Genomic DNA, 13099 nt, shown 5'->3' on the forward strand with positions numbered 1-13099 from the left:
GTGTGCGAAGACAGGGCACAGGCTCCCTGCAGGGTGTGACCACCTGGCCCCTGCTCTCTGGCAGATGAGGGGCCTCGACCCCTCATGACTGGGGAGGGAGGACACAGCTCGACAGGTGGACAGGGATGAGGGAGGAGCCCCTTCAGCTCCCAGGCTCAGCCCACACCCACCGCCCCCTGAGTTGTGAGCAACTTGACCCCCCTCACACCCACGGGCTCTCTGGCCACTGCCTGTCCTTCCTCTGCACAGAGGGGCTCGACCAGGCTCTGAAACTCTCCAGGCCAGACCCCAGATGAGTCATCAGTGGGAGGCTGAGCCCCTCCTGGCCACAGAGGCCATTAGGAGACAGCAGGAGTCTCTCCAGGTCTGACCCCTGCTCTGCCCCACCTGCCCCCTCCTGGGTCTCTGAGAGTCGCATCCTTTGGGGTCCCTGTGCAGCTGCCCACCCCTCTGTACCACCCATGGGAAGGCGGGTTCACCACAGGACAGTCAGCAGCACAAAAGACAGAGGCCACACAGGACAGTCAGGGACAACCTGGATGGGCCCTGAGTCACAAATCAGCTACCAGACCCCAGGGAGCCAGACAGTGCCTGAGACCTGTCCCTGGTGACCACAGGGCCCACAGCCCCCCACTGACCCACCAGCACAGGCCTCTCCTCAGAGGACGAATGAGAGCCTCACACTGCACAGCTCCAGGAAGGACAGTTCCCCCTGGGACACCTGGGTCCTGTAAGATGAGTCCAATGAGAGAGGGAGGGTCCCTGTCACTAGTCATCACTCAACTGGCCCGATGCACAACCTCTGTGTCTGTGTGTATGTCTGAATCTGTTTTGGTTGCACTTGTGTGTGTGTCTGTCTCTGTGCGTGTCTGTGTGTGTGTGTGTGTGTGTGTGTGTAGGTTGGGGTGAGCAAATCCTTGCTGAAAAAGGCAAAGGCCTCAGGAGGTTTCTGAGGCCTGAAATGCAGACAGAGAGAAAGGGGAAGGAGGGACAAGGGAAGCAGGACTGAAAGGGGAGGGGTCAAGGAGGCTTCCTAGACACAGGCCCCGCCCCAGTCCCCTGACCCTGGAAAGTGCTCCTGCCCCAGGGGGAGGCTCAGCACAGAGGGAGGAAGGACAACAGAGCTGACAGGTCAGACCAGTCCTGCTCCAGAGCGTTCCTGGAGCCCAAGCTCTTCTGCACAGAGGACAGAGCAGGCAGCAGAGACCATGGAGCCCCCCTCAGAGCCTCCCCGCAGAGGGCGCGTCCCCTGGCAGGGGCTCCTGCTCACAGGTGAGAGGGAGGATGTCCTTGAAGTGGGTGGGAGGAGGGAGCACAGACACTGGCCTGGGTCTCCTGGGGAGGACGGGGCTCTGAGAGGGACAGAGGGCTTCTGTTGGAGCCTGAAGAGGGGAGGGGACAACAAAAGGGGAGAGGAGGTCACAACAGGAAAGCAGCATTGAACTGGATTTGGAAAGAAGCCAGACGGTCTCGATTGCTCTGTATTCTCCAGGCTAATCATCAGTGGTCACTACATTTTGAAAATGGTAATAACTATGTCAGGGTGACGCTTCAAGTAAACATAACCAGGGGCACTAAACGTGGCCCTTACCCACCAGTGTCAGATATTATCTTATGTGCATTGTGAAATAAACACCAGGACGTGGAGGGCCCTGGGAACGCTCATTCACTCACCCACAGGTGTCCGCAGCCTGTCCCAGGCTCTGGGGCACAACAAAGGTCAGACACGTCCCTGCCCTCACGGAGCTCATGTCCCAGTGGGAGGAAGACAGACAAGCAGAGACATCTCGAATGTGAGGCCAGCTGTGGACAAGAGCCACGGATGGAACAGGCAGAGAAAGGTCAGGAAGGGAAGACCCAGGGTCCCTAGAGGAGGTGGCCAGGGAAGGTCCCTCCCAAGGACGCCCCTGAGTGTGAGCAGGGATCTGAGGGCAGTGGAGGATGAGCCATGCAGACACCTGGGAAGAGGATTCCCAGCAGGGGCATGGTCAGTCCAGAGGCGCTGGAGTGATGGTGGTCACACTGCTGACCTTGGCCTAGAGGACACACTCACATCACAGACTCACCCACAGACACACAGTCCCCCACACACTCACACAGTCATACACTCACACACACACACACACACACACTCACACACATGCCCCAAGGCTAAGGGTGAAGAGACCTGCTCCGGACCCAGGGCCCATCTTTCCATCCCAATTCCAAGGTCCCAATATGGATTGATTCTCTCTCCTCCCTCCTAGTCTCACTTGTAACCTTCTGGAACCCGCCCGCCACTGCCCAACTCACTGTGGAATCCGTGCCGCCCAATGCTGTGGAGGGGAAGGACGTTCTTCTACTCGTCCACAGTCTGCCACAGGATGCTTTTGGCTACAACTGGTACAGAGGGGACAAGGTGGACAGCAGCTATCGAATTGTATCATATGTAACAGGCACTCACGTAAACACCACAGGGCCTGCATACAGTGGTCGAGAGACAATTTACCCCAATGGATCCCTGCTGTTCCAGAACGTCACCCTGAATGACACAGGACACTACACCCTACACCTCATAAAGGCAGATCTTCAGAATGAAGAAGTAACTGGACAGTTCCGCGTGTACCGTGAGTGATTCCCTGTGACCTCTGGGTGTTCAGCGGGTGGGGCGGGGGGAGGTTAGTTCTACTTCACACACGGACTTGTGAGGCCTGGACTGTGCCTGCCTCCCCCTCTGCATCATGTCCCATGTTGGGGTTTGGGCACTTAGTGCAGGACACACACAGGGGAGACAAACTTCAGAAGATCAGAATCCTTTCCTGCGTCCAGACCCTGCAGACAGTCCCTACAGAGGAAGGAGCAGTGTGACAGGTAACTCAGCAGGCATCAGTCTCAGTTCAGCCCCCGGGACCTCCCCATGGACATGACCCTCACAAAGACCCTGTAGGACTCAGTCAGGTCCCTATCCTCAACTCCAGGGGCCTTATTCGGCATCCGGGGACCCCAACATTAGTGGTGGGTTCAGCTGCATCTGCAGCTCAGAGGGGGAGATTCCGGTCTGGGGAGTGAGGAGCAAATGGAGAATTAGTCAGTTTTACTCTAGAACTAAATCACCTGCCTCAACAAGCTGAGTCAGTGTCAGGAATGCCCAGGCCTCCCCCTCAGCCCCTCCTCCTTCATTGGACTCTAAACCAGGTGCTTCCTGGTGTGTCCGTGTCACTGTCACGGAGGGTACAGGAGAGGATGCGGCTTTCTTTCTCCCTCCACACTGACATCTGAACCAGCACAGGGCCCAACTTGCGACTCAGGAGTTCTCTGATGAAGGAGGGAGGGAATGAATGAATGAATGATCCATAACCTCTTCAGAGACAGGATCCTGGATGCAGAATCCTAGGAAGTTCTGACCACGCCTGTTCCCTGTCCCCTCAGGGGCTGAGACCCAAGCTCCATCCTTCTGACCCCTGCCCCTAAAGCCACCAGGAACCTGTCTCATATGACTCTGGGGCTTCCCAGCTGTGGGTGGTTTCAGGGCTCCCTGGTCCTGGTCCTGGGGTCTCTGAAGTCCCTGGAACCCCCCTGCTCACTGCCATGGCACGTCTAGCTCTTTCTGCTCTTCTGTGTCCCTGATCTTCCTCCCCCTTCATTCCAGCTGGGACTGTGCCTGCCCTCACAGCTTCCTCCACCCTCCAGCTTTCCCCTGACACTCCCACTAAGAACCACTGCCTGTCCTGGTCCCTTTGTGCTAACACTGTGGCCAGGCTCACCTCATGTAAAGGAACAGAAGTTAGAGAAGCCACTCCTGCCAGGCTCCATTATGAGCCAATGTCCTCAGGTCACCAGGATAACGACCTTCCACTGTGTCCCCACCCAGGGCTCTTTCCTTCTCAGGCCAAAAAGTGGGAGAGGGCATGGCACAAAGATGGGTGACCCCTCCATCTACTCTCAACACTGCCTGACCAGGGGTCAGAGGAGAAGGACAGGTCTGCAGCCCCCAAAGCCACAGGCTCATTTCACCGACTGTCTCCTGACTCCAGCCTCGTCCTGGCATGGGGCTCACATCTTCCATGGTTCCTGGGACCTTCCAGGTGGAGCTGGCCAGACCAGTGTTCTCTGAGCGGTGACAGCCTGCTCCACAAGCACCTGTATGATTATGACACCGATATCAGAAGGCAGGATCCCTCAGATGGTGAGATGCACGAGCCAGGGCACCTCACGTAGACTCTGCCCAGTTTGCACAAATTTTATCAAACCCTAGTTGTGTTTCCAAAGCTCAACAGAAAGGAAGAAAGCATTTCACATGCCTTGTCGGGCTCCTCCTCATTTTGCATAACTTTCCACAGGAATCAGGGATGTGGAGCTCTTTCTAAATTTATTACCATCACACATATCATTTCTCCTAATTTGGTATCTTTCTCTTCTTATTACTGTTGAGACACCTCAGACTTCCCTCTGACCAGTTCTGTCCTCCTAACCGCACTCATGCGTCTCTCTCTACCCAGGGAGTCACCGAGTCCCTGCAGCATCTTCCTTTGAGCATAATGTGACCTGCTGGACTGCAGAGCTTGGTCCAAGACCTCATCGTGCTCTCTAGAGAAATATTCCTCCCAGCAATTGGTCTTAGATCCTGAGTATTAATAACACTTTTCAGACATGGAAGAAACTTAACTTCTCGTATTCCTATCCCATCTGCCCAACACACGAGGTCCATGAGGCCAGATTCCAGCACGTTCGTGCTCCCCGTATTTCACCAGTCAGCTCTGCATTTGCAAATGTCCATGTGTGTTTCTGAAATGACCCGCACACAGTCCTCACCTGCCCTCTGCATGGGGAGAAGGGACATTAAGGACCAAGGGCAGGGAACATGGCTCCGTTCCAAACCCACTGGCTCCTACTTGTCCCCTCACTCTTTTCTAGATCATTCCTTGGACTCCGTTCTACCTTTTAGGAGTCACTGGCTCATGTCAGTCACCATCAAGCAACTGGGAAAAACTGCCCCCACCTGTGGCCCCACAGCCTGACTGCTGAGCTGATCTCCAGGCTGGCTCCTGCTCTCCCTGCGTTATTTGTGCTCAAACACCCAGCCCCAGGCCAGGCTGCCCAGTAACCTCAGGGTCTAAGGACAATGGGAAGTCCCATCAGTACCCATCTCTGGGATATCTGAGGACAGACTCAGGGAAACACACCTAGGGGGGCAAAGTAGGACTATGAAGGTAGGAGGGACCTAACGCCCGCACATTCCAGGTGGGGGCCACAAGGCCAGTCAGGCAGTCAGGGAAGGACCAGGAGAGGCGCCAGGGTCGGGGTGCAGGGGCACTCTGGCTCCAGGTGCTGTGTCCATCCACCACCCAATGCTGCTGCTCAGTTGAGAAAGTCTGTGCATCTCCCACACACAGAGCAGATGGCCTCACGTTCTCTGAGCCCTCAGATCATTATGCATGTGTCTTGTGACACACACTCCTGCCTTGGTCTTTGTTTTTTTGTTTGTTTTTGTTTTTGTTTATTTGTCTTTTTGTTTGTTTTTGAGACAGAGTCTCACTCTGTTGCCCAGGCTAGAGTGCTGTGGCATCAGCCTAGCTCACAGCAACCTCAGACTCCTGGGTTCAAGCAATCCTCCTGCCTCAGCCTCCCGAGTAGCTGAGACTACAGGCATGCGCCACCATGCCGGCTAATTTTTTCTATATATTTTTTAGCTGTCCATATAATTTCTTTCTATTTTTAGTAGAGATAGGGTCTCGCTCTTGCTCAGGCTGGTCTCGAACTCCTGACCTCAAGCGATCCTCCTGCCTTGGCCTCCCAGAGTGCTAGGTGCCTTGGTCTTTTAATCACTCAGGTTGGCTGAGAGGTTAGAGATGCCAACTCTGATTGACGGATGACTTTAGAGGAATCAAAGGTACTGCAAAGGGCAACCTTCTCTCTGTTATCTGCACAGTGGAGTTACCCAAACCCTCCATCACAAGCAACAACTCCAGCCCCGTGGAGGACGAGGACTCCGTAGCACTAACATGTGAACCTGAAACTCAAAACACGACTTACCTGTGGTGGATAGATGGTCAGAGGCTCAAGGACAGTGATAGGCTGGTGATGTCAATGGACAACAGGACCATCATTTTACTCAGGATCACAAGGAATGACACAGGACCCTATCAGTGTGGAAACTGGAACCCAGTCAGTGGCAACCGCAGTGACCCACTCACTCTGAATGTGCTCTGTGAGTATTTTCTGTTCCTCCATGGCCCAGGCTGCAGCCCAAATTCACACAGCCAGAGACCAGACCACTCAGTCCCTCTTGTGTCCAAGTTCACAAACCCTCACCCATGAACACCCAGGCTGGTCATGGCTTCCTGCCCCAGGAAAACCCAGCCCAGCCCAGCCTTGAACAAGAATAGGAGGGAGGGGCTGCTCCTGTCTTGAGATGCTCATGGTCAACAACCTGTGATGAGACAAACAGGTCAGTGTTTCAATTTCTGAGACACAGGTTATGGTTGCGATTTTTTTTTTAAGCATGTTGACCAGGCTGAGAAACAGTGGTGGGATCACAGCTCACTGTCACCTCGAACTCCTGAGCTCAAGCAATCCTCCTGCCTCAGCCTCCTGAGTAGCTAAAGCTACAGGCATGCACCACCAAGCCCAGTTAGTTTTTTAAATTTTTTGTAGAGATGGGGTCTTGCTCTATTGCCCAGGCTGGGGTTAAACTACTGGCCTCCTACCATGGCCTCCAAAAGCACTGGGGTTACAGGTGTGAGCCGCCACACATGGCTGGGTTGTAACTTTTTAAACAAGATTGTGACAACATTCAAAGGGACACTGTGGCCCTTCTACAGACCAGGAGCTTCCTCTTTCCTCTGATGACATCACATGTGGCTTTGTTCTCTTTGTCCAGATGGACCCGACGTCCCCACCATTTCCCCCCCAGACTCCTCTTACTGTCAAGGTGAAAACCTCAACCTCTCCTGTAAGGCAGCCTCTAACCCACCTGCACAGTATTCCTGGTTTTTCAATGGGAGTCTCCAGGAACCCACACAAGAGCTCTTCATCCCCAACCTCACTGTGGATAACAGCGGATCCTATACCTGTTTCGCCTACAACTCTGCCACTGGCCGCAACAGGACCACAGTCAAGACTATCACAGTCTCCAGTAAGTGAATCTCTGAAAGATTGGCATTAAGTTTTGGCATGGACTGTGTCTAGTGTTCAGAGAAGAGCCATAAAGAAGTTTTCTTTCACAGCCTGAGTCCTGGGCACAAACGTGTCCCAGGTTCCCCCCTGAGCCCTCCCACTCCATCTCTGCAGACTGTCTGTTCCCCTGGCTTCTCTGATTTCACACACTTGACCTTGGGTTCAGCCTGGAGTATGGAGAGGGGGTTCCCTCAGCCCCAGAGAGCCCCATCTAGTGGGAGGGTCTTCACAGAGGGGAGAGGAGGAAGAGGCCTCAAGGTCAAGTGGCTTCTCTCTGTCACCAAGTCCCTTTCTGTCACAGTTTTCTTTTCTTTTACCTACCCCATGAGCTCCAAGGAACACAGAAGGTTTTAACATAGGCTCACTTTATTTTTGCCCAGATGAGAAGATGAAACCCCTTGGAGGAGGCATGAGCATCTTGGAGCTCTGCTCCCTGCTCGCCTGGTGACCGGCTGTGCTGTGACCTCATCTAGGGTAGACGGGTGTTTACAAAGAGAGTGAAGGTACCAGCCACTATATAGTATATATAGTGGTGAAATGTACATAACAAAATTTACCATTGTAACCATTTTAAGTGGAAAGTTCTGTGCTATTAAGTACATTTATAGTGTTGAGCAACTATCACCACTATCCATTTCCAGAACTTTTTCATCTTACCATATTAAACTCTGTGCTCACTAAAAATAATTCTCTATTCGTTGTCCCCAGAGTCCCTGGTTCACCATTCTATTAATATTTTCTTTCTATATGTAGTCAACTATTCCAAACACCTCATATAAATGGAATCATACATTTGTCCTTTTGAGTCAGTCTTATTTTGCTTAGCATAACGTCTTCAAGGTCCAACCCTGTTGTAGCGTGTATCAGAATGGTATTCCTTGTTTCGACTGCATAACATTCCATCGTATGGATGTACCTCATTTTGCCTATCCACTTATCTTTCGATGGACTTTTGAGTTGTTTGCACAATTTGTCTATTGTGAATAATAGTGCTGTGAGCACAGGTGTGCAAATATCTGTTTGAATTCTTACTTTTGATTCTTTTGAGTACTTGGCCAGAACTGGAATTGCTGGATCATATGGTAATTCTTTGTTGAATTTTTTGAGGAATTGCGATACCGTTTTCCATAGGACCATTTTACATTCCCACCAGCAATGCATAAGAGTTCCAATTTTCCCACCTCCTAGAAAACACTTCTTTGAGTTTTCCTTTTTTATCAAAGCCATCCTAATGTATGTGAAGTCATATATCATTGTGGTTTTGATTTACATCTCCCTAAGTATTAATGGTGTTGAGCATCTTTTCATGTTTTTATTGGCCATTTGTATGTCTTCCTTGAAGAAATGTCTATTTTACTCCTTTGCCCACTTTCAATTGGAGTTTTGTTGCTGTTGAGTTCTAATAGTTCTTTATATATTCTGGAAATTAATCTCTTATCAGATATATGATTTGCAAATATTTTTCCCATTCCATGGGTGGCCTATTTACTTTGTTGCTAGGGTCCTTTCACATGCAAACATTTCTTGTCTTTATGAAGTCCAATTTATCTACTTTTTCTTTTGTTACATATGCTTCTGGTGTCATAGCCAAGGAATCATTGCCAAATCCAATGTCATGAAGCTTTTACCTGATGTTTTCTTCTAAGAGTTGTACAGTTTTAGTTCTTACATTTAAGTCTTTGATCCCTCTTGAGTTTATTTTTGTATATGGTGTTAGGTAAAGATTCAACTCATTCTTTTGCGTGTATATTCAGTTTTCCCAAAATCATTTGTTGAAAAGACTACCCTTTCCCCATTGAATAGTCTTGGCACCCTTGTCAAAAATCATTTAGCCATATATACCAGCATTTATTTCCGGGCTTTCTATTCTTTTCCATTGGTTTCTATGTCTGTACCAAATTGTATTGATTTGGCTTTTAGTAAATTTTGAAATCAAGATGTGAATCCTCCAGCTATATTCTCCCTTTTCAAGATTGTTTTGACCACTAGAGTCCCTGAGATTCCATATGAATTTTAGTATACATTTTTCTATTTCTGCAACAATGTCCCTGGGATTCTGATAGGGATTGCATTGAATGTGTAGATCACTTTGGGTGGTATTGTCATCTGAATAACAAGTCTTCCAACCCATGAAAATAAAATATCTTTCTATCCATTTACATCTTCTTTAATTGCTTTTGGCAATGTTTTCTTGTTTTCAGGGTACAATTCTTATACCTTCTTATTCCTAAGTACTTTATTATTTTTTATACTAATGTGAATTGAATTATTTTCTTAATTTCATTTCAGATTGCTTATTGTTAATGTATAGAAATACAATTCATTTTTGGATGTTGATTTTGTATCCTGAAGCTTCATTGATTGCGTTAACAGTTTTTGAAAAAACTGTTAGGGTTTTCTACATATATGTTTCTGACATCTGCAAACAGAGATAATTTTACTTTTTCTTTCCAATTTGGATGTCCTTGTTTTTTCTTGCCTAATTCTCCGGCTAAGGATGCAATACCATGTTGAACAGAAGTGGCAAAAGCAGGCATCCTTGTCTTGTTCTTAATCGTAAAGGAAAAGCTGTCAGTCTTTCACCACTGAGTAGATGATGTTAGCTTTGGGCTTTTCATATGTTGCCCTTACCATGTTGAGGTAGTTTCCTTCTATTTATACTTAGTGTGTTTTTACTAGGAAAGAATGTTGAATTTTGTCAAATGATCTCATTGATTTAATCTCCTTACTAGTTATAGGTCTATTCAGATTTTCTATTTCTTCATGATTCCATCATGGTAGGGTTTGTGTTTCTAGGAATTTCTCCATTTCATCTAGTTATCCCATTTGATGGCAAAAATTATTTCTAGTACTCAAATAATCTTTATTATTTCTGTAGAATTCATAATAATGTCTCTTCTTTCATTTCTGATTTTTGGGATTTGAATCTTCTCTATTTTTTTTCCTTAGTCAATCTAGTTAAAGATTGTCAATCTTTTTTGAAGAACCAAGTTTTGGTTTTATTGATTTTCTGTATTGTTTTTCTCTTCTCCACTCTAATCTTTATTATTTCCTTCATCTGCTATCTTTGACTTTAGTTTGCACTTTTTTGCAGGGGATGGGGTGACATATTTTCATTCTCTCACGTGGGTAGAGTGCAGTGGTGTCAACGTACCTCACTGTAACCTCAAACTCCTGAGCTCAAGTGATCCTCCTGCCTCAGCCTCCCCAGTAGCTGGGACTAGAGGCACACGCCACAACAGCCCCCTAGTTTTTCTATTTTTAGTAGAGATGGGGTCTCACTCTCATTCAGGCTGGTATCCAACTCCTGAGCTCACGCAATCCTCCCACCTCAGCCTCCCACAGTGCTAGGATTACAAGTGTGAGCCACAGCACCCAGGCTGTTCCTATTCTATCTCCTTAAGTTGTAAAGCTAGGCTGTTGATTCGGATCTTTTCTCTTTTTTAATGTGCTTACGGTTATAAATTTCTTGCACAACATTCTTAACTTCTCTGAGCCTCAGATTCCTCAACCAAAAATTGCAACAAGAGTACTTGCTTCATACTTTCTTTTAAAGATTTAAATATTAATAGCCAATTAAGCCTTTAGGAAAATGCGACACACAATGGAAATGTTCTATAAATGTTAGCTGCTACTATTGCTGCCATTATCATTAGCCTTGAAGTCAGGTAGTCCTAGAGTCAAATCCCAGATCCACCTTTCAACAGCCATATGACTTTGGGTAAGTTCTCTCACCACTGTAAGCTGTTGGTTTTTTCATTTGTAAAGTGAAAATGATGTATCTCTGACAGAGTTATTATACAGATCAGATGAGATACTCATAAAGTGTTTAGCACAGGGCCTAGCACACAGTAAGCACCCCACAATAGTAGCTAACATTAGCATTAATTGTCAGCCTTGAGCTGACTGGTGAGGGCTAATCCACAAATGGTTGCAACAGAAATAAAGAAGAAACAGACAAAAAAGGTATTTTATACGTGAGTGTGTGTGTGTGTGTGTGTGTGTGTGAATGGGAGGTATTACACAAAAAACCCACTGGGACATGGTTACTGATTAAATATAGAGAAGGAAATAAAGGAGTTAAGTGTAAAGTATCAAGCCTAGTATATTTGTTTTCATCCACTGAGATAGAGACATACTGGGATTACACACACAGGATAATTTATTGGGGAAAATGCCTGTGAGGGAGAGTGGGGCAGGGGTGGGAGGAGCCTGGGAGAGCCCTCAGACCACATTGCAGATCTGATGCCTGTGAGGGACAAAGAGAAGGGCGTTTCAGGCTGCAGTGCAGCTCTAAGGGAGTTTCTGCAAGGCTGATGGGGAGTCCTCAAGCCAGTCACCCATCAGAGGAAACCAGAGCCTGGCAGAATTGGGCTTCCCTTCATACCCCTGCTGGGAGCCCCTGGAAAGCAAGGTCTCTGTGCAAAGGAGGTGGTGAACGTAGAACGCACTGCCCTGAGCCTTCTGTAAACTCAGTCCCTGCCACAGAGACCTGACAGGCTCATATTCATGGCTCTGGGACACTAAGAAAAAGATGCAACCACAAAGGCATGGAAAGTTCTAATAATATACAAAAATTGTATGAGCCTCACATTTCAAAGCCTTCAAAAATATCTGAGTGAAGAAAGCCCAGGATGGAATTGACCAAAGACTGATCACCAACCTAGAACATGGTAAGAGGAAAAACATTGCAAGGATAGAGTTGGCTAATCACCTCCCAGCAACCTTCCCACACACAAAAAATATGTACTCCTTGAAGGAACAAGTAGAGACTACTTCATGCTGACAGTCGTTTTCCGGGGCACCCCCACTGTAAAACAATTCCACCTTCATTCCTTCTCCTCTTTTCTTCCCATGCAGGTGGTTCATCACACAGAAATTCTCTGGGCCTCTCCGCTGGAGCCATTGTTGGCATTATGATTGGAGTCCTGGCTTGGGTGGCTTTGATTTAGCAGCCCTGGTGTATCTTCTGTACTTCAGGATGACTGGTGGGTATGATGGCCTTTCCTCTGTTTGGTTTCTGCCAGGCTAACTGCCATGTTCAGGAGAGGGAAAGAAGCTCTTCACCTGTCTCTGGGCCTGGAGCTCCTCCTCTCCCCCTAAACTCCTGTTTCTCAGCACTAATTCCTGCAGGTCTCTTCTTCCCTCGTCTTCATGCTCCCTGCACCCCACTGTCTCCTGGACACGGCTATTTCCCAGGCCTTGCTCATTTGTTCCCCACATTCAGCACATCATCAGAACCTCTCAATCCTTTCGTAACATCTCCCACTTATGTCGTTCTCTCCATTTCCATAAACCTAGCTAACCCAGGCCCTCAACAGCTGCTCGCAGCACTGCATGACTTCCCGTCTGCAATCTCTCTGAACCCTCCTGCATACCACTGCCTCACTATCTTCCTGAGAGTAGTTCACCCTCCAACTCAAGCATCCCTAGTGGCCTACTCTGGCCTATTCGATACATTCAGATTTCTTCTCTTTACTAATCCTTCTGACTTCTTTACCACTATGCCCTAGTATAATCCCCCATCCTACTTAGATCTGTCTCCCTACACAGCCCTGTCCTTTCACCCCATACACACATAGAATTCTTAGTCTCCATGCTATGCCTAAAACCATTCCAAACAGGTTGATGTCCCCTCCACTATCTGCACTCTAGAGTTACCCACACTTCATCACAACCACGAATCTCTGACCTCGTGGAGAACAAAGACTGTAGCATAAACTGTGAACCTGGCACTCAGGACACAACCTACCAGTGGTTCAGAATCTTTTGCTGATGACTAATTCATGTGTTTTTCATTTACAAACTTTATGTCCCTCAGGGAAAATAACACCTAAGGCCAAAGAGAATATCTGAGAATCTCCTATTCATAATATTCAAATAATTATCATACAAATATAGAAAAGGATAAATGCCACAAGAAGACAGAGAAATCTATTGGGAA

The 13099-nt window shown here is 48.0% G+C and overlaps 1 protein-coding gene across 4 annotated transcripts; it reads left to right on the plus strand.

The window, feature by feature from the left end:
• The first annotated feature begins 1208 nt into the window (after positions 1-1208).
• LOC138374119 (carcinoembryonic antigen-related cell adhesion molecule 6-like) lies at positions 1209-12107 on the plus strand. 4 transcript variants are annotated; one of them, XM_069456784.1, is made up of 6 exons: positions 1209-1272; positions 2247-2606; positions 5909-6187; positions 6860-7118; positions 11345-11356; positions 12032-12107. In XM_069456784.1, the coding sequence occupies exons 1-6, from the start codon at positions 1209-1211 to the stop codon at positions 12105-12107; spliced, it is 1050 nt and encodes a 349-aa protein (XP_069312885.1). The 4 variants fall into 4 exon arrangements, with proteins under 4 accessions (XP_069312885.1, XP_069312884.1, XP_069312883.1 ...); XM_069456783.1 differs by lacking the exon at positions 11345-11356 and adding an exon at positions 11442-11456; XM_069456782.1 differs by lacking the exon at positions 11345-11356.
• Positions 12108-13099: the final 992 nt, after the last annotated feature.

Source organism: Eulemur rufifrons, chromosome 24, assembly GCF_041146395.1.
Source record: "Eulemur rufifrons isolate Redbay chromosome 24, OSU_ERuf_1, whole genome shotgun sequence".
Classification (NCBI taxonomy): domain Eukaryota; kingdom Metazoa; phylum Chordata; class Mammalia; order Primates; family Lemuridae; genus Eulemur; species Eulemur rufifrons.

Bases quoted from the DNA above. Each gene is read 5' to 3' on its own strand.
- LOC138374119 (XM_069456783.1), top strand. From the start codon at position 1,209: ATGGAGCCCCCCTCAGAGCCTCCCCGCAGAGGGCGCGTCCCCTGGCAG. The intron at 1,273-2,246 runs GTGAGAGGGAGG...CCTCCCTCCTAG, and splicing joins GCAGGGGCTCCTGCTCACAG to TCTCACTTGTAACCTTCTGG. The intron at 6,188-6,859 runs GTGAGTATTTTC...CTCTTTGTCCAG, and splicing joins ACTCACTCTGAATGTGCTCT to ATGGACCCGACGTCCCCACC.